The sequence below is a fragment of the Aspergillus candidus genome (genome assembly GCF_002847045.1).
Source record: "Aspergillus candidus strain CBS 102.13 unplaced genomic scaffold BDW47scaffold_4, whole genome shotgun sequence".
Taxonomy (NCBI): Eukaryota; Fungi; Ascomycota; class Eurotiomycetes; order Eurotiales; family Aspergillaceae; genus Aspergillus; species Aspergillus candidus.
In genome coordinates this window covers 25944-44770 of record NW_020194009.1, presented here as the reverse complement: position 1 = coordinate 44770, position 18827 = coordinate 25944, and the positions used below count along the sequence as shown (strand labels likewise).

Here is an 18827-nt window from a genome sequence, read left to right as displayed (position 1 = left end):
CTCAGGTGTCGATACGTGCATTACACGCATTCCCGAGTTGCCGCCGGGAGTGCGGCTTATGTCATCCACGCAAACCCACCGAAAATGGCTGCACTTTGGGTCTTCCTGCTTCTCCCGAGAAGGTTGGGCCACCCGATTAGGCTTAGTGTAGACTGGCTTCCCGTTCTGCCGGCTGTCGGAAGAACAGAAACAGGAGTCCCCCAAAGTCACAACGTCTTCTTTCGTTACCAGACCATCGAATTGACCTTCGCGGCTCTCTGCTCTACCACCACTCCCCTCGCCCCGCCCCCATTCGCTGGTCCCTTTTCCCCCTCATCTTCACCGGCTTGATCTCACCATGTTCTCTCGTGCTGTGCGTCCGGCCGTCAGGGCTGGCAGTGCTGTCGTCACCCGGTAAGTCTGGCTCTGCACGATCCATCCGCCCACCGTACCTTCGACTCGGTTTTCCCACCTCCATGCCGTACCCCAACAATGGATGAGAAGGGAATCGATAGATGATCATGGAGGGATGGGACATCGTCAGGAAGGAAGACGATTGATAGCTGACGATTTTTTTTCCCCCCTCTTAAAGCACTGCCCCCACCAACGCGGCTAACTTCGCGACCCTGCGTGAAATCGAGGGCCGTCTGAAGTCCATCAAGAACATCGAGAAGATCACCAACACCATGAAGGTTATCGCCTCGACCCGTCTGACCCGTGCCCAGAAGGCCATGGGCGAGTCCCGTGCCTACGGTCAGACCTCCAACACCGTCTTCGAGGAGGCCGAGACCAAGCCTCTCGACGACAAGAAGACTCTGCTGGTCGTCGCCAGCTCCGACAAGGGTCTCTGCGGTGGTATCCACTCCGGTCTGAGCAAGGCTACCCGCCGTGTCTTCCAGCAGTACCCCAACTCGGACATCGTCGTTCTCGGCGAGAAGGCCAAGGCCCAGTTGGCCAGAACCAACGCCGATGCCCTGGTTCTGAGCTTCGCCAACGTCTGCAAGGATATCCCCACCTTCGCCGACGCCCAGGCCGTTGCCGACCAGATCGCCCTGCTGCCCGAGGACTACTCCAGCGTGAAGATCATCTACAACCACTTCGTCAATGCCCAGAGCTACGAGGCCCAGACCATTGAGGCTTTCTCCGAGGAGGCCATCACCCAGTCCGGTTAGTCTTGGAGATGCTTCTTTTTCGCAATTAGCTAGCAAGCTAATCTTCTCCCCTAGCCAACATCTCCGCCTTCGAGGTCGACGAGGAGGCCCTGGCCAACCTCCGCCAGTACTCTCTCGCCAACAGCCTGTTCTGGGCTATGGCTGAGGGCCACGCTTGCGAGATTTCGGTAAGAACTCCACGATTGATGTTATTGATCGATTTGAACTCATGCTAATCAATAAATAGGCTCGTCGCAACGCCATGGAGGCAAGTTTTCCTGGAACCGTAGTTCCCATGATATTTACTGACCTTTTTTCTTCTACAGAACGCCTCGAAGAACGCTGGTGAGATGATCAACAAGTGAGTCATGCAACTTTGAATTGGCTTGAACGCAATCTAATACCCTACAGGTTCCAGATTCTGTACAACCGTCAGCGCCAGGCCGCCATTACTGGCGAACTGGTCGAAATTATCACCGGTGCCACCGCCTCTGCGGACATGTAAAAGCTTTTCACGAAGCTTTGGGATGGAGTCGCCTTTGTGTAGACTTAATCATCAATACCTAGATACTTTCGCGTGTAAATCAGTCACTACATTTTCTTTGTTTCCTGGATATTCAGTGATAGGGTCGTATTGAATTGATATTGGATGGTATAGGTTATCGTCATTCATTCCTCTTAACCCTCCTATTGCGGGGGGTATTAACAGCGTCCAGTCAATTCATAGTTATCAATAGGTAGTGATATTGCATGGGTACACGAAGTGGTCGTGGGCACCCTCATTCACAGTGGACGATTGCTAGCTCCTTCTCCATTCTAACCACCCACGCACTATCCTTTCAACACACAGACAACCCTTCTCTTAAACCTCCCACTGGCATCAATCTAAACCCTTTTCACCAGTTCTATCCTCACATCTGAAGACCTACTAAGCACCCATCCATCCTTTTCCACCCGACAACCATCTCAAACAGAGCACTACTGCACTACAACACCAACGATCAAACAAGCCCACCCAGCAGAACAACCAGTTCAGCAAACCAAGAATCCAAGAAACCATAGACCTTACCTCCATCGCAATGACCTCCATAACCGTAGTGAACTACTACGAAATCCTAGGCATCTCCAACGACGCAACCACAAAAGACATCAACAGCGCCTACAAACGCCTCGCACTGAAGCACCACCCGGACAAAGCAGGCGGAAGTACTGAGTCTATTGATGAGTTCCGCAAGGTGAGGATATCATCCCTCTTCTCCCTCATCTTCATTCTCAGACACTGTTACTGTTACTACCACCTACACTCCCCTCCTCGCCCTTTCCTCATACCAACCCAAATCTAACCAAACCAGATCCAACAAGCCGTCGAAACCCTCCGCGACCCCCACCGGCGCAAAACCCACGACGCGCACCTCACCCGCCAAAGGAAACTAGACGACCACGTGCTCTTCAGCGCATCTTACCACGGGTGGCGGCCGCAGAACCCGTTCTGGTACAACATGCGCAATAGCAATGCGCGGTACATGTACAGCTATGCGAATAGTGTGCATATGGATCCGTTTTCGAATGAGTCGCGCGAGGAGAGAGAGCGGTGTGAGGCGGATGTGAGGTTTGGGGAGGAGATTAGGAGGGAGCAGGAGGAGGAGGAGAGGAGGGAGGAGGAGGAGAGGGTGAGGAGGGGGGAGATGGAGAGGGAGAGAGGGAGGTTTGGGGAGCCGGGCTTTTGGGGGGGTGGCTTCGGGGGTGCTAACGTTGGGGATGCTAGCTTTGGGGGTACTAACTTTGAGGGTGCTAACTTCAGGGGTTATGAAGGGGGTAATTGGCGTGAGCAGAATGAAGAGGGCTATACTCAGATGGAGGAGGAGTTTTATTATGGGTGTTGGGATGGTGAGGAGGACGAGCAGCACTCTCAGCATTATGCTGAATGGGATGACGAAGAGGACGGGCAGGGAGAAGATCAACAGTTTGAGGAAGGTGACGACACCCTGCATCATGACAATGGCAGTGATCAAGACCATGATCACGAGGTCATGGAAGAGGGAGTACAACTGGATGAGGACGTGAACGTGGACGAAGAGGTCAAGCCGGACGAAGTCCGCGATGACAGCTTCAATCCCACGACTCCTCCGCAGCAGTCCCACAAACACAACCCAACTACTAAAGACTACACCTTTCAGGAAACCCCTGTCTCTGAAGAGTCCAATGAATCTGACGAAACCGAAAATGAAGACAACCCAAGTGGCATCCCTCTCAGTGAAAACGAGCAAGAGCCCACCATCTTCTACGACTGCCACAGCGATCAGGACTCGTTCACAGATGCCTACTCCCAAATCTCCAACCCATTCTCACGCCGCCAAAGCAGCATACCCCAGCCACCCGAAAGTGAACTCCCACCGGAGACCCATCCTTATATCGCCCCCTTCATCCCATACCTCAACGCCAAGCTCAACCACCCCAGCGGGCGTTACACCCAGGAAGACATGCACGTTGAACTCCGAGGCATCGTCATGGAGACCTTCTGCGGCTGGCTCGAAGGCGTCCGGCAGACATTCACCCACGCACAACCCTTGCCTACACACCAGAGCGCAGAGCAGTGTCTTCATCTTGGACCGTGGGATAAGGACTTCGAGCATGCCGAGTGTGAAACTTGTCATCGGTGGATGCCGATCTATACGCTGACTTGTCCGGGCTGTGGTTGTAAGGCTTGTGTGGGATGTAAGTTCCGGGGATATGATGATAGGTAGGATGGTTTGATTGTGTTTGGGGAGTAGGGGTGAGGTGTTGTGACAACGTGATGATGGTATTGTTGCTGTATGGGAGATGACTTTCATGATGCCAGTAATAAGGATTGGTTTGACATCAAGGAATGACTCGCAAGGCAACTACAACTAATTAGTCTGGAGAGACCCTCTATCTATCAGTTGGAGGTGTGATCGTGAAAAATAGGTACATAGCTAGGTAGTTATGACCAAACAGAGCAAGTTAATAAGATGACCATTTCCCGGGGTAAATCTTTCCATGCAATATCGACTAGAAAGGCTTTTCAACGACCGCAGCCACCACGCATCCACTATCTCGCCTCGATATGTACCTACCTACCTATCTTCTCACTTTCAATACCTCTCATCCAGAGAGGGAAGACGAAACCAGTTGAACCGACGCACTACGAAGTTATACGTCTCAGGAGAGATCTGCCTGTGGATTATAGTTAGAGATTGCTATTTCTAAGGACCAAATGTGACTTCTTTCTGGGGAGAAAGATGACTTGTCTCGTGCATTTAGGAAGAAGCAGAAAAGAAAGGGCTGGATGATAAGGCAGATGATACACCCCGATAAGTGGAATCGCCAGTCTTACGAGGCGGATTTGTTCTAGTCCTACAAAATGGTGAAAGCAAGCTGTGTTTGTGATATAAGAGATTGAATGCTTGTTTTTTATGAATACTATCATATTTGAGGCAGCTCCTTACTATAGGGTATCATAAGGCCGGAAATCCACAGTCATAATATATACAATGCTTTCGGTTGACATGACGTTGACTATTAGCACTGCTTGGGTGGTGGCTTGATCTCTTGGAGGGCTAAGAGGTGTCTCCCCTCCGATCTGTGAGCTCAAATGTAAGGTTCTGATGCATATGTATCACCTTGTCAGCGTGTTCAGGCCCAAGTTGAAGTGGTGTCGAGAATACAGCTGTATCTCGAGTCCGAATTTCAATGCTGACGAACGTGAACACATCCGGCCTTATACTAGTGATTGGATGGAAGTCATTCCCTGGAGTCGCCTCTCCCTGAGTTGTAGGCCGGGGCATGAAGAGCGCCATGGTCGATGAGAGAGACGCACTGGGGTAATGTTGAGCCGGTGGGTTTTCTGAGTAGATGAGACCATTTGCCATATAGTGGTCTGAAACGTTCTGGCAGTTTGGTTGATATCAACCCGGCCAAACATGGATGTCGAGTGGTCATGTGTGAAATGCAGGTGTCATCATTGCAATAGCAATAATCACTGCCTGTCGAACCTGTAAATCACTAGTTCACGGTTTCCATTCTCGCCCACCAGATATCTCTCATTTCCATATATCATTCCTTTATTTGTTAGCTCATATATGTCTTCCTGCTTGAGGGTGATGGCCGAGAAAGGTGTCCGAATACTGAGGGACGTGTTCAGGTCGAACGGCCAGGCAGCCGGGGACAAATGAAGACAAAAGCCCACGCCAGCTTCGGAGTCATATGCTTCGGAAACGATGGTATACCAAGGCTCGTTGCAGATGGCAAAGCTAAGAGGGTTTGTCTGCAAGCTCCCATTTCCACGGTAGGGAGGAAGCGCTACGTCAGCGAATCGTCGCCAGCATGGCCCGTCACCGATCAATGGGATGCTAGTGACCTGCACCTGAGATACCCACTCAGCAGGACCGACAAGACGGTCAATCGGGCCCGTGCAGAAATTCTGGACGATCTCGATCGATCGATCATCGTCCGTAATGTGCAGGCACTGGACTCCTGGGAGACCGCGCTGTCGGACTGAATAGAATCCCAATTCTCTGAACCCCAGGCGTGTTATAATAGAGGGACCCGGGTCTTGTGCGTCCTCGCGCCCACGGCCTGTCGGATCCAAGGAAGGTCGGTAATCGGATGGTTTGGATATGTCCCACACCGACAGTGACTCGATGGGAGCATCCTCGTCAGCGGTGTATAAACTGCGATTGGGCTGCCAAATGTAGATGACGTAGTGTGTCTGGCTGTGGGAGGAATAAAACCGATCTCTCTCGCTCAAAGGGTGTCCGAGAAACATGATCTTCCACTCATTTCGAAAGGTGATTCGCCAGCCGTTATCGGCCCAGCTCACATCCAAGGACGACGCAAAGTGACGATGCACCCCGTCGCTATCATTCAGCCAATGGAATGCTTTCGGTTCAGCCCATTCGACCACGAGTACTCTCTTCTGCAGCCTGATGCGTCGAATCACCTTTCCTGTGATAATAAACGGCACCATAAACTTTCTATCGTTATCCAGGTCCATGAGAACTAGACACGAGAAATCAGCGCTGGGATAGACCAGAAGGCCATCTTCGTACGTCCAGAACGATTCCGAAAAGGGGCAGTCCACACGCTGCATCAAGTGACTGGCATGGTTGTCCCAGGGCTGCACCTGGAACCACTCCCTTTCGCCAGTGACTCCAAACTCATCGCAAAGTTTGTACCTCTGGACGGACCACGGCTTGCCGCGGCTGAGATGGTCATACCTGGCGGCTACCTGGTCAAAGAGCTTGCGCCATTTGCCGGGGTCGTCGCATGCCACCAGTTCATCGAATGAGCCTTCACGAAGATGTTCCCTCACCCCCTTTGCCCTTGGGAAGAGCTGCTTCAAGAGCGGGACGAGGTTGTCGGGGTTTGCAAACGCATCATTCCACGACCGGGAGACAAGGCGACAACGGACGATATCCTTGGGCGGAAGCTGGTTCAGGATCATCCAAAAGATCTCTCGTGGCAAAAAAGCTATGCCTAGGGGCCCTAGGTCCTGTGGTGGTTGCATGCCACCGCTGGTCTCCACCGACATGTGCGAATGCGGGGGAGAAATGGAGCGGGATCAGGAACAACATCGTCGACCATATTTAGTCAGCTGGGCTGCATCTTCGGTCTGTTATACATATACTGTCACGTGATCTCGCTAGATGGTTAGACATGCCGATCACCCAACGTCCACACCTTTATGCCCCACCTTCTGATCGAAGCGCCAATCGAGCGATCCACAACCATACACCTAACAGACTCGTGCATTTGATCAAGCTAGCTAGCAAGGCTACTTTTATCTATCCTAGCTGAGATCCATGATGATCCTGGACAAGTATCTGAATAGGTTCTGCGGGTTGTTCCTTCTCGAGCGGCCGAACCAGGCCAATGCGCTCCTCCATCGACTGAGTCCTGCGTTGCGTTCGACAATGTTTCCATACTGTTGCAAGACTTACCACTCGGCTACAAAAGACATAATGGCACTTTGAGTCTATGAGTTTGGGATCATAGCCCCTGGTCTAAATCGCTGCCGCGGTGGTGCTCGGAGACAGAAGAACCGTACCAATTTCGAACAACAGGATGATCGTGAATACGAACTGGTGCCTGCTACAGACTTAGAATCCTCATCCCCTGACCCCAAGCCGTCGAAAAGTCGTTTCGTAAGTAACCTTATATCCAATGCGACGCATGCAAACCACAATAGTCGCAGCCCGCGGAACAGATCCGCAAGAACACTACCTTACGAAGGACCCAGTAAGATCCTTAGCCTTGTTCTTGGGCAGTACGGTGCTCCCAAAAGCCGCAGGACGAAAAGACATCTCGTCAGAGCTCGCTGTATTATTGGGTAATATAAGCCACTGCCGCGGCATCCTGAAGCTTTACTATACTGCTTGTCATCAGAGTCATGACTGGTTGGGATCACAAGTATACAATGGCGCTTCTTCAAAAATCGATGATAAGCAGCTGTTCTCAATGAATCTGATGAGTATCTGTTGAGATATCAGTTATATCAAGCCCGATAAAATGCCGATTCGGTAATTTGATGTAGTGGCTGAGAGCCACTGATGCCCACCGATTCTCATATGAAACTGTGATATCCGCCTGCTTTGAATATTCACAAGCGGGAACAGATGGGAAGTTATTGACAATATCCATCTGGTGACTAGTCTATCCCAAATACAACGTGATGACTGTCTACCATAATTAATGTTTGCGGAATAAACGGTTCGTTGTCAATTTCAGTGTCTCGCCTTGGCCCACTTACGCTGGTCGAAGTCGAGACTAATGGAACTGTCTCTCTCTCGAATTGCTTATCGGATGACCGCCTGTTTGTCGGGGGAAGGTATGTAGTCCTCACAGAGGACGCTGTGCTTAAGATCTTCGAGCAGTGGCTGCAGAGCTGACCGCCGGGGTATGAAATGCTCTTCACAACCATTCATCCTTTACCACTGGCACTTTGTATAAAAGGATCTTTCTCGCTATTTCTGACCCTGCCCTGTTAGTCTATACTGGCTTTTTGATCAAACGTCTCAGTCTATCTTCTTCCGTTCATCAAGTAATAATGTATACTTCATGTTCCTTCAGCCACTATACCAGAATATCTGTTTATTTGGTATATTATATTATCTGTTAGTCTTATAGTGTCTATTATCTAAGGGTTTATTCAAAACGTCCTCTCGACAGATAGTATCTTATGGGATAGCTAATGATATTGATAGAGTAGAAGATGTCATGTTCAGTGAGGACTATATAATTATTATTTTGTGTTAGTAGTAATAACATGGATACTTTCTGATCTACACCATATGTGAATATTGATGGTACTTTGGATAGCATATATCGCAGAGACAAAAAATCACTTCTACTCGAAATGAATAATACAATTCTCTCTCTCTCTCTAACATAAGAGGTCAGCAGGTAGATTCTGGAATAGGAAAAGAGGTCTATATCTTTGCAGCCTTGATCCTCCTTCCTGTTTGATAACTCCTGTAACTAAAGCACTAAACTAAATAGCCTTTACTATTTTATACAAATTATTAGCAGCAGAGTGTTATTGTTTCTCTAATTTGCTATATTTCCAATACCTGTAGTAAAGATATCATCATCGTTTGCTGATATCACCAAGGCTAACAATAAGCACTGATCTGGGGAATTTGTCGCTTTTCCCATTTGGGCGACGCGCCAAGAGCTTCAGGACACCTTGCGTCAATCTCCCCATCCAGCCACCATTCACCTTCGCCTCGAGCTTATAATTCCTCCCGGCTCCCTATCTGGCCCTGGAGACATTCCTCCTGCTACGTCTTATGTTTAACACGTGTCCTAAAAGTTCAGGCTTTGATTCTACTTCATGATGCAGTTGCAGTCTAGCCCTGCGCTTCTTCTCGTCGCGTCGCTTCTGGCAGCTCTCCCTGTCAGCGCCGATGGCTTGTATACTAAGAAATCGCCTGTGCTGCAGGTAGATGCGAAGACTTACGATCAGCATATCGCGAACTCGAACTACCCGTCGGTAAGTGGACTCGAGACCGAAGTTCCAGAGTAGACAGTCACAGCAGGACTAACATCGCTTGGCTTGAAGATCGTAGAGTAAGCAGCTCTCCTCTATTTACCCCTTGACCTTCATCCCCAGCTCTAACAGGATCGCGTCGCTAGATTCTACGCGCCATGGTGCGGCCACTGCCAAAACCTCAAACCCGCCTACGAGAAAGCAGCCAAGAACCTAGACGGCTTGGCCAAGGTAGCCGCGGTCAACTGCGACGATGACACAAACAAGCCCCTCTGCGGCCGACTGGGCGTCCAGGGCTTCCCGACGCTCAAGATCATGACCCCGTCCAAGAAGCCCGGCAAGCCGAGAGTGGAAGACTACCAGGGCGCGCGGAGCGCCAAAGCCATCGTGGACGCGGTCGTGGACCGCATCCCGAACCATGTCAAGAAGGTGACGGACAAGGACCTGGACGGGTGGCTTTCCGAGGACGAAGAGAGCCCCAAGGCTCTCCTGTTCACGGAGAAGGGCACGACCAGCGCCCTCATCCGCGCCCTCGCTATCGACTTCCTGGACTCGATCAAGGTCGGCCAGGTCCGCAGCAAGGAGTCCGACGCGGTGGAGAAGTTCGAGGTGGAGAGCTTCCCCACCCTCGTCTTGCTCCCTGGGGAGGGCAAAGATCCTATCGTTTATGATGGCGAGCTTAAGAAGCAGCCCATGGTCGAGTTCCTCAGCCAGGCTGCGGCGCCCAACCAAGACCCTGCCCCCGCCAAGTCCAAATCCTCCAAGTCAACCAAAGCGACCAAGTCCGCTGAAAGCTCCAGCAAGCCAACTCAATCAACGGAGTCAAAGGCTGCTGACGATGAAGATAATGACAACGCGCAGGAAAAGCCCGCAGCCCAACCCCCCGTCCAGTCCCACACCATTGACACGCTCGCATCCGCAGAAGCCCTAGACTCCGCCTGCCTCATGCCCAAATCCGGTACCTGCGTCCTGGCTCTTGTCCCCGAGTCCAGCGAGTCCGGCCCCGCACAGGAAGCCCTGGCGAGCCTTGCCGAGATCGCGCACAAGCACGCACTCAGACAGACGAAGCTCTTCCCCTTCTACAGCGTACCCAGCACCAATGACAAAGCCCAGTCCCTGAGAGACGGTCTGGGCCTGTCGGCGGATGCCACGGAGGTCGAGATCATCGCTGTCAACGGACGTAGGGGCTGGTGGAGGAGGTATGATGGTAGCGCCGCCTACGGGCAGAAGGCGGTAGAGACCTGGATCGATGCCATCAGACTAGGTGAGGGGTCGAAGAGCAAGCTGCCGGAGGGCATTGTTGGCGCTGCGAAGGAGGAGGCTGCAGCCGATCACGATGAATTGTAAGTTGGTATGACTGTCTGCCCCAGGGTATAGCGGGCGTTTAGGATACCATACTCGTGAAAAATGGCTCGAAAGAGTAGCGCAGGGTAAATGTAGTTTAACGGCTATTTAACATTTTTTTTTTTTTTAAAAAAAAAAACTTTTAATTTTCTCTCTTCAATATCACTGCAACACAGTAAATATCTAGTGGATATATAAAACAGCCAAATGAAAAACGCCAATTATCGTAAAAAATGCACATACACACATACATACACACAAAGAAGGAAAGGAAACCACACGACGCCAGATTGCATTCCATGGCATTTGCACTCCATGGTGTTAGCTCGAAACCAACCATCTTCATAAACAAGAAATAAATGAAACCTCTCTAATGTAAACAAATCAATGCTTGCTCTTCTTCTTCCCCTCCGTCCCCTTCTTGATAATCTTCTGTCTCTTGGAGTCGACCTCCGTGTCGAAGAGCTCGCGCGCGGATTCGCCCTTCTTGCGCTTACTCTGCTTGGACGACTTGATGCTGACGGTGGAGGCGCCGCCGCCGCGGACTTGCTTCTCGGCTTCTTCCCAGCTGGCGTCGCCGTTATTGATTGCGTATCTGGAGACTGGGAATCAGTTATTGTTCATTCCATTCATTCCATTCAATTGGACGGGGGGAGGCTGGAAGACTCTTGTATGGGAGAGGCCAGAAGGAGAAGGAAAGGGGAGAAGAAAGAGGGAACTCACTGCTCAAGCGGCAAAGAGTCGATCAGAGCGCGCTGCTTCTCGCGCATTTCGCTATCCACCTGCTTTCCGCCCTCGCGGAGCTCGTCGTCCAGGTTCTGAGCGAGGGGCTTGAAACGCTCGTCGGCATTCTCATCGTGGGCGTCGTTAGCGGCGTTACTGACGGGGATTTTCTCCGCGGGAAGCGTATCGGCGACGGCGCCCTCGACGAGGTTGCGGAAGTGCGAGGACATCTTGCGCACGATCTTAAGGAACATGGCGAGAAGCTGCGATGAGGGCAGGCTCAGCTCTGACTGGAGGGATTCGAGATTCTTGCGCTGCGAGCCGATGGCGAGCAGGATGGACTGCTGCACGCCCGAGAGGCTGACTCGGCCGTTGAGGCGGCCGGCGAAGTAGTACTCTGCGATGGTGGGGACCATGTCGAGGATGACGTGGTAGTCGAGGAGGTTGTTGGCGTAGCTGTCGAGACGCTTGAGGTCGAAGGGGGAGAAGGCGGCGTCGAGGTCAGCCTTTCTGAGGAGAGCAGTCGTCGTGGCCGTGTCCAGTTTGGCGCCGGCGTTGGCGGATTCGCAGATGCTGAGGGAGAGCACGGAGGGGAATTCGCGGAATTGGTAGGAGAGGAGGGCGAGGAAGCGCTTGTGGAAGTCTCGCGCGAAGGCGCCCAGCCAAGCGGGGTCGTTGGATCCCGGGGAGAGGGTGCGCAGCATCACGCAGGAGTGTTCGCCGGTGAGCTCGTTGGGCGTTTGGCGGAGGTAGACGGGGGCGAAGGCGGAGCGCTTCCAGAACTTGTGCAGGGAGGGGGTCAGTCCGTAGCTGACGCCGACGTAGTCCAGGGCGTCGGGGCGACGCTCGGACAGTTTGCCGAAGAGAGGCGGCATAGAGCGGATGTCGCGGACGTGGACGTTGTCGTCCAGGAGGCTGGAGTTGGTAAGCTCTGCGTCGGTGACCCGAACCATGTGCTCCTGAGCCTGCTCGGCATCTTCCGACAGACTGGTGAATTTGCCTTCGTAGAAATCAATCAGCAGCTCCAAAGCGCGCGATCCGTAGCCCATGTTCATGTATTCAGGGTTCGTGGCGATGCGGACGATTCTGGCGCCCGACAGACCTGCGAAGTCCTCGTCCTGGTACTGCTGGCTCACCAGCCAGGGGATGAGATCACCGCCAGCTCGCTGGCCGCGGCTTAGGGCGTTGAGCACACTCTGTCTGCTAATGCGACCTTCCAGCGCCACTTGGATGACACAGAGGGGTTCGGGGAGTTTGGTTGCGGCTTCGTCGATGGGCGGCACGAGAACGAAGAGCTGGTGCGCCGGAGCATCGCTCATCAACTGCAGATCGTTGGGGGTGTTCTTGTAGTGACTCGCGACATACAGGGCCATCATTTGCTGGAGGAACTTCTCGGAGACGGGATGGAAGGAGAACAGGGTGTCTCGGTTGACCTGCAGGAGTTGACACTTGGAGGGGTGCGGGCAGCCCTGGGTGTTGATCTTGGACTTGGGCAGCGTTGCGTCGAGACACAAGACTCTGTTCAGCCATTTCTCCACATGGTCTCCTGGCGCATATCGAATAGGCTCGGACAGAGTGATCTCCTTCAGAGACCGACCACCCAAGCTTTTCTCCGAGTTCTTCGCAGCCTTACCCGTGGCGCGATCGGCGACATCGATGTCCTCCTGGCCATTGGTCTTGAGGCCACCCCTCGACTGCTCTCGGAGCTGTTGAATCAGTTTTAGGGAGAGAGACCGGCCCGTTCCTTCGTAACCGTTGATGGTCGACGCCATGAAGACCAGGTAGGGTCCCATGAGCTTGCGGACCAGGGGAAGCGGGATTGCAGCGGCTTCATCAATGACGAGCAGTTCCGCCTGACCCAAAACGTGGGCGTCCTGGGGCTGGATATACTGGATGGTCTGACGGTGTTGACGGTGGATGTTGACCCTCACGACCGCTTTGTTGAAGTCGGGGTTGGTCGACTGCAAGATGGTGTAATCGACGTGGTCGAGATACCCAAGCGCGTCGAATCCTTTGAAGATGAACTCGAAAAGGGTCTTCAAGTTCTCCGGGCTCGGAGAGGTGATGAAGATGTTGCTGTATCCATGCGCGACGGCGGCCGCAATGGCCACACCAAGAGCCGCGGACTTACCACGACCTCTCGCGGCGGTCAGCGCCACCGTGTTGCGAAGCGTCTTCTCCGTGATGGAGTCAACGAATGTCAACAGTGCTTTCGCCTGGTCGACGGTCCGGGCCAGGTTGACCAGCGATCCGATCGGCTGCGTTTCTGCCAGACTCTCCTTGATTGTCTTGAGTTCCTTCTGGGCAGGCGTGCTGGTCGTATCTACCGACTCGGGGGGCGGAAGCGGCTTCACGTTTTTGCCTCCGGAGATGGGCAAGACGTTCATCTCGTCATCGAGGACCAGACACGACTCACAGCTGCCTAGGGACAGGATAAACCGTTCGTTGAACCGGGCAACGACATCATCGTGGGCTTCCGTGCGGTATCTGGAGTGGATGTCCATCGACAAGGTGTAGAGCTGCTTCAAGCTGTTCATGCTCTTCAAGAGCAGCAAGACCATTCCTCCACCCTCGACAGTCTCGACCGTCCGTGCAAGCAAATTGGGCGTCATGGCTTCGAAATCCTGGAGAATACACATTCCGTAGGTGTTACCGAGAATCTTCTCCGTCTCCTTGTAGTAGACATAACGGATCTGGTTGAGGGTGATGAACAGTTCGAACGGATCCTCCGAGTTCGGCTCCCGGATGCCTCTCTTGACTTCCTTCTTGATGCGCGCCTCACGCTTCTTCCGGTGACTGGTGAACCCTAGCAGATCCTTCTTGTACGCCCAGAGAACGGACTTGTTCTGTTTGACATCGGCGCTCGACATGAGATAGTGGAGATTGACGATGACATCCTTGGCGCGGTCACCGACGATCACGAAAAAGCTTCGTTTCTTTTCCTGCACGCCATTCCGAATGAGCGCAGGGATTCGCGAATCGATCGCCTTGCGAGGCATGATGGGCAGCTGTCGGCTTCACGAGATTATCGGTATATCGACGGTAGCGCAAACGAACGATATCGAGTTATTGGCGGGGGAAACTGTTGCCCACACACAACCTTGCGTCCTCCGTGGGACAGTCCAAACCCTTTAGGAAACGGGAGGAGAGAGAGTGGCCGGTTGGTGGGAATCGAATTGCAAGATTGCTGTCGCTTGGGACAATATTTTCGTATGCGCCGACAAGAAAAAAAAAAAGTTATCAGCGGAGCCGTGATTTGCCGTCACCCACCGCCTTCTGTATCTGATCTGTTGATTAGTCATTTGGCACAGGCACGTGCATAGCAGCCTAACCCAAACAGGTTAGCTCTTATAGTGCAGCGCTATGCGCATAGTGCCTGGATGCTGACCTCAGCAGGATTGTGCTGGGAAAGGATCGACGCGATTCAAAGCAGGATTGATGGCGGTTGATTGGCCTCAACTCTGGTTAATTTGCTGGATGACGAGGCCTGGGACCATGGGAGAGTCTGTGGAATTTCCCTGGTGACAAGAAATGCACAACCCCCGCTTGATCAGGCCAGGCGAATTTTCAACGGACGTTGTTATCTATTCGGTTTTGTAGGGATCCAGGATTATGTGCAAATAACGCGGATTTCAAGATCACGAAAATAGGAAGAACCAAAATACGATATTGGATGTGGTGATCGATGACATCGACTGCCTGGGATACTTGATAGCTGATCCTCATTCCACGGTCCAGGCTTGTTTCATCGACATATCTACAATTTTCTTATTTTTATTCTGGGCTTCTCTTTGCTCCATTCCTCGACCTTTCGGTCCCTGTCTTTGCCCATCGCATTGCTCTCCCTTCCTTCGCTCCTCTCCCCTTTTGATGTCCCCACTCCATGAGATCAATGTCTAGGGGTCCTTCTCCGCAGATCTGTCATTAAGACTTAATTCATTTCTAAAATACTATTCCTCCGGTCATCGTGATTTTGATTTATCCGACTGGACAAAGCTCTCCCCCTTGCCCCCCGGTCGTCTCACGATCGCCTTCCCTGCTTGCGAACTCCACTAAATGCTGCGAATTGGGAAGTGATGCAGTAATGGCGTTCAATATTTACTGTGATTAATGCAACATGGTCACTCTCTTCTCCCAGGAGACAGGCCTTCGGGCTTCGTTGGGGTACGCACGCGACCGTCACTCGTCTCCGGAAAATTGAGCTGATCAAATATAACACTCCAGTGTATTTATACTGAGTTGTACAGTTCTTTCTACGAGTTATAACACTACCTTTGCCTTTGGTACGTTCGAATGGGCGGTCTGCTGTCTCCTGTGTTGCGCCGTTGAACTGACAGATCGCGTGGATCCGTACAGATCATCCTGTCAAGACAGCTATCCTTACATGTTACCTTGCCGCGTTTACGCTCTTTATCCTAAGCTTCTTCATACCTACGGAAATCAAGTCGTCTTCCCCGCAAAAGTACACGTCCATACCTCTCACCGAACGCGACGAGACCCTCGAGGAGGCATCCTTGTCATCCAACCTCAATGGCGGCCATTTCCCGTCGACGCGGAAATTCAATCGGAGACGGTGGGCGAAGGTTCTCTTGCTGTCAGCGGTGGGCTCTATAAGGGTGGCGTTGTATCGCGAATTCACCATCGATGACGGGTGTACACCGGCCGGCTACACCGTGAGTGCGCATTGCAAAATCAAGTCACAACGATCAGACGAGTCGATGCTGATGAGGAAACTGTCTACAGTGGGCGATCCCCTTCCTAGTCGCCCTATACGACTACATTCGCAACCAGCGTGCCCGACCGACGCCCAAATGGACCCAACCCGACGGGCCTTCGAATGTGCTGCTCCGCAGCCTCATCAACCTCGTCAGTCGCGTGCACTTTTACGTCTGTCAAACGCGCGTTCGATACTTGATATCGACTGTTCTCCTTTTGATCGGGGGCATGATGACGAGTGATTTCGAGAAAGGTCGGCAGTCAACCTTCATCTGCCCCATCACCTCGGGCCATTATCCGCGCCTCCGCATGTTCAAAGTGCTCAGCACACTCCTCGACTGTGTGATTTTGATCGGCGCTGGCGAATTAGCCCCCAAAGGCGGACGGTCGAGAGACGGCAGAGGTAGAAAACAATCGTTGATCTCGTGGGGCTTGGGCTTTCTTGTAGGTTCTACGCTGGACTTGAACAATCGCAGTTCGCTAACCGCCTGCTTGGCAGGGAGTCGCCTTGGTTTGGACGACCACTGATATCATTGCCCAAAAGACAAGCTCGATATGGGATGATGGTGGCTTTGTCAGTTCTCATTTCCTGCGAAGCTCGGTCTGTCAAGGGCTCCTGGTGACTTTGGTGGTCGTGTCTGCATCTCAGCTTGTAAGTGATGTTTCCGCTGGGCACTCTTTGAGCCAGGCTAACAAACCCAGATTCCATCCTACGGCGCAGTTGGGCTCGCCACGCTAGCCGGCTTTATATGTATCTATTTCACGTGGTCCTCGGCCTTGTTCAACGGACAACAGCCGTTTCCGTTGATTTTTCCTTCATATGCTTTGTTTTCGCTCCTGTCGGTCTTCCTGAGCGTCATCGTATTCTTGGCTGGCCGGACAGCGTGCGGTGATGAGCCGGAACCGCTTCATGTCTTCAACATCGCTATCCGGGCGTTTACCGTTTTTCTGTTCGGCATCGGGCTGATCTTAGCGAGCCATCAGCCCAGTGTTGCCCATCTCCATCCGATCGATCTGCTCATCCACGACTCCCAGCAGCAGCACAGCGCGTGGTTGGCCCGGGCTAATATTAGTGAGAGCCTAACGGAAGCTGTCCGACGTTACCGGGACAAGTATCAACAGCATCCACCACCGTGAGTAGTCCCCGCATCCCGCCGCGAGCGGCCCGCTGACGGCAGTATAGGGGCTTCGACAAGTGGTTTGAATATGCGACCAGCAGGAAATCGGTCGTGCTGGACGAGTTTGATCAAATCCACGAAAATCTGCTGCCGTTCCGCGCTCTATCGCCGCAGCAAATCCGGGAAGAGACGCACTTGTTAAACACGAACCCATGGAACAGCATTGGTGGACTTCTCATCCGCAACGGCACCGTCCGCATTCAGGAAGGCATCAAGCCCACCCACGCGTGGATGGTGGGTGGCGCCATTGAGATCATCCAGAAGTTCGTCGAGCACCTCCCCGACATGGACATCGCTTTCAACCTGGACGATGAGCCGCGAGTGGCGGTCCCTTGGGAGAAGATGAGTGTGTTCAAGGGAGTGGCGCGGTCCGGGGATCTTCTCGCGAACCAGGACCCATCGCGCGAATGGTCCGAAGACCGTAGCGAGACCTGGCCTCCTATCGAGCCAGCCGATCAATCGACGGACACGAGGTTCGTGGAGAGCTCCTTCAAAAACATCTTCGATCGCTACGTCAGCGTCCTCTGCCCCCCGTCCTCGAAAGCGCGTTCGCAGCGGATCTGGGACCGAACCAGCACATGTCTAGGCTGCGTCCGGCCGCACTCGCTGGGGCAGTTTCCCTCCAACTGGGAGGTAGCCACCGACATCTGCCACCAGCCGGATCTCGCGTTCCTGCACGGATTCATCCAGTCCCCAGCCTCCTTCAAGGTCTCGCAGGAACTGATCCCCGTCTTCAGCCAAAGCGCCCTCCACGGCTTCAGCGACATCTTGTACCCCAGCCCCTGGAACTACGTCGACAAAGCCGTCTACAGCCCATCAGAAGAATTCCCCGACGAGCCATACGAAGACAAAGAAAACCGCCTCTTCTGGATCGGCGCAACCTCCGAAGGCACCAGCGCCATGGGACAATGGAAAGGCAAACCGCGCCAACGCCTCACCCACCTCGTCAACAACAACACCCTCAGCAAAGTCGCCGTGCTCCTCCCCACCGAAATCGGCGCCGAACCCCCCACCTACTCCTACCAAGTGCTCGACGGGCGCGCGCCCCTCGACATCCTCGGCCTCGAAGCCACCGTCCAACTCTCCCAAGTCGACCACTGCTCGGACGGCGACTGCGAAGAGCAAGTCGACGAGTTCCACCCATCGGGCCACATCGACTTCCAAGGCCACTGGGCCTACCGATTCCTCTTCGACGCCGACGGCGCCGGCTTCAGCGGCCGCTTCCTCCCCTTCCTCCTCAGCCACAGCCTACCCTTCCGCACGGGCCTCTTCCGCCAGTGGTTCGACTCGCGCCTCACAGCCTGGATGCACTTCGTCCCTGTCGACCTGCGCCTGCACGGCCTGTGGAGCACGCTCGCTTACTTCGCCGGCGCGGACATCACCCTCGATGTGGACGGCTCCGCCAAGCGCAAGCTGCTGATGGAGCCGCATAGCTCGCGCGGGCGCTGGATTGCGGAGTCGGGCCGCGAGTGGGCGCAGCAGGTGCTGCGGAAGGAGGATATGGAGATTTATTTCTTTAGGTTATTGTTGGAGTGGGGGCGGTTGACGGATGATAGGAGGGATGAGTTGGGGTTTAAATTATAGTTGGCTAGAAGTATATAGAGCTGGTCAGATATTTTGGTTATTTACTTATTTTCTTCTTATTTCTTTCCTCTTTCGCTTCTATTCATAGGTGTAGTACCTATCTATCTATCTAACCAACTGACAGCGACTCCGCCATACTGTTTC

The 18827-nt window shown here is 53.1% G+C and overlaps 6 protein-coding genes across 6 annotated transcripts; 4 read left to right on the top strand and 2 right to left on the bottom strand.

The window, feature by feature from the left end:
- The first annotated feature begins 175 nt into the window (after positions 1-175).
- BDW47DRAFT_99056 (F1F0 ATP synthase subunit gamma) lies at positions 176-1766 on the top strand. Its single transcript, XM_024820799.1, has 6 exons — positions 176-393; positions 572-1146; positions 1206-1318; positions 1378-1398; positions 1457-1491; positions 1542-1766. The coding sequence occupies exons 1-6, from the start codon at positions 338-340 to the stop codon at positions 1633-1635; spliced, it is 894 nt and encodes a 297-aa protein (XP_024675442.1). The 5' UTR covers positions 176-337; the 3' UTR covers positions 1636-1766.
- A 443-nt stretch (positions 1767-2209) lies between these two features.
- On the top strand, positions 2210-3849 carry BDW47DRAFT_122484 (DnaJ domain protein; the record flags this gene model as incomplete). The annotated part of the gene is made up of 3 exons (XM_024815843.1): positions 2210-2365; positions 2483-3770; positions 3833-3849. The coding sequence occupies 3 exons, from the start codon at positions 2210-2212 to the stop codon at positions 3847-3849; spliced, it is 1461 nt and encodes a 486-aa protein (XP_024675441.1).
- A 735-nt stretch (positions 3850-4584) lies between these two features.
- Positions 4585-6702, bottom strand: BDW47DRAFT_99054 (F-box protein). The gene has a single exon (XM_024820798.1). It carries the CDS (start codon positions 6679-6681, stop codon positions 5128-5130), a length of 1554 nt encoding a protein of 517 aa, XP_024675440.1. The 5' UTR covers positions 6682-6702; the 3' UTR covers positions 4585-5127.
- Positions 6703-8869: 2167 nt separating this feature from the next.
- On the top strand, positions 8870-10584 carry BDW47DRAFT_99051 (putative disulfide isomerase). The gene is made up of 3 exons (XM_024820797.1): positions 8870-9141; positions 9211-9218; positions 9285-10584. Exons 1-3 carry the CDS (start codon positions 8983-8985, stop codon positions 10483-10485), a joined length of 1368 nt encoding a protein of 455 aa, XP_024675439.1. The 5' UTR covers positions 8870-8982; the 3' UTR covers positions 10486-10584.
- A 58-nt stretch (positions 10585-10642) lies between these two features.
- On the bottom strand, positions 10643-14420 carry BDW47DRAFT_99050 (ribosome biosynthesis protein KRE33). Its single transcript, XM_024820796.1, has 2 exons — positions 11206-14420; positions 10643-11077 (listed from the first exon to the last, which is right to left on the bottom strand). The coding sequence occupies exons 1-2, from the start codon at positions 14202-14204 to the stop codon at positions 10867-10869; spliced, it is 3210 nt and encodes a 1069-aa protein (XP_024675438.1). The 5' UTR covers positions 14205-14420; the 3' UTR covers positions 10643-10866.
- Positions 14421-14738: 318 nt separating this feature from the next.
- On the top strand, positions 14739-18754 carry BDW47DRAFT_99049 (putative capsular associated protein). Its single transcript, XM_024820795.1, has 7 exons — positions 14739-15369; positions 15430-15488; positions 15562-15878; positions 15949-16365; positions 16421-16573; positions 16624-17054; positions 17105-18754. The coding sequence occupies exons 1-7, from the start codon at positions 15323-15325 to the stop codon at positions 18681-18683; spliced, it is 3003 nt and encodes a 1000-aa protein (XP_024675437.1). The 5' UTR covers positions 14739-15322; the 3' UTR covers positions 18684-18754.
- Positions 18755-18827: the final 73 nt, after the last annotated feature.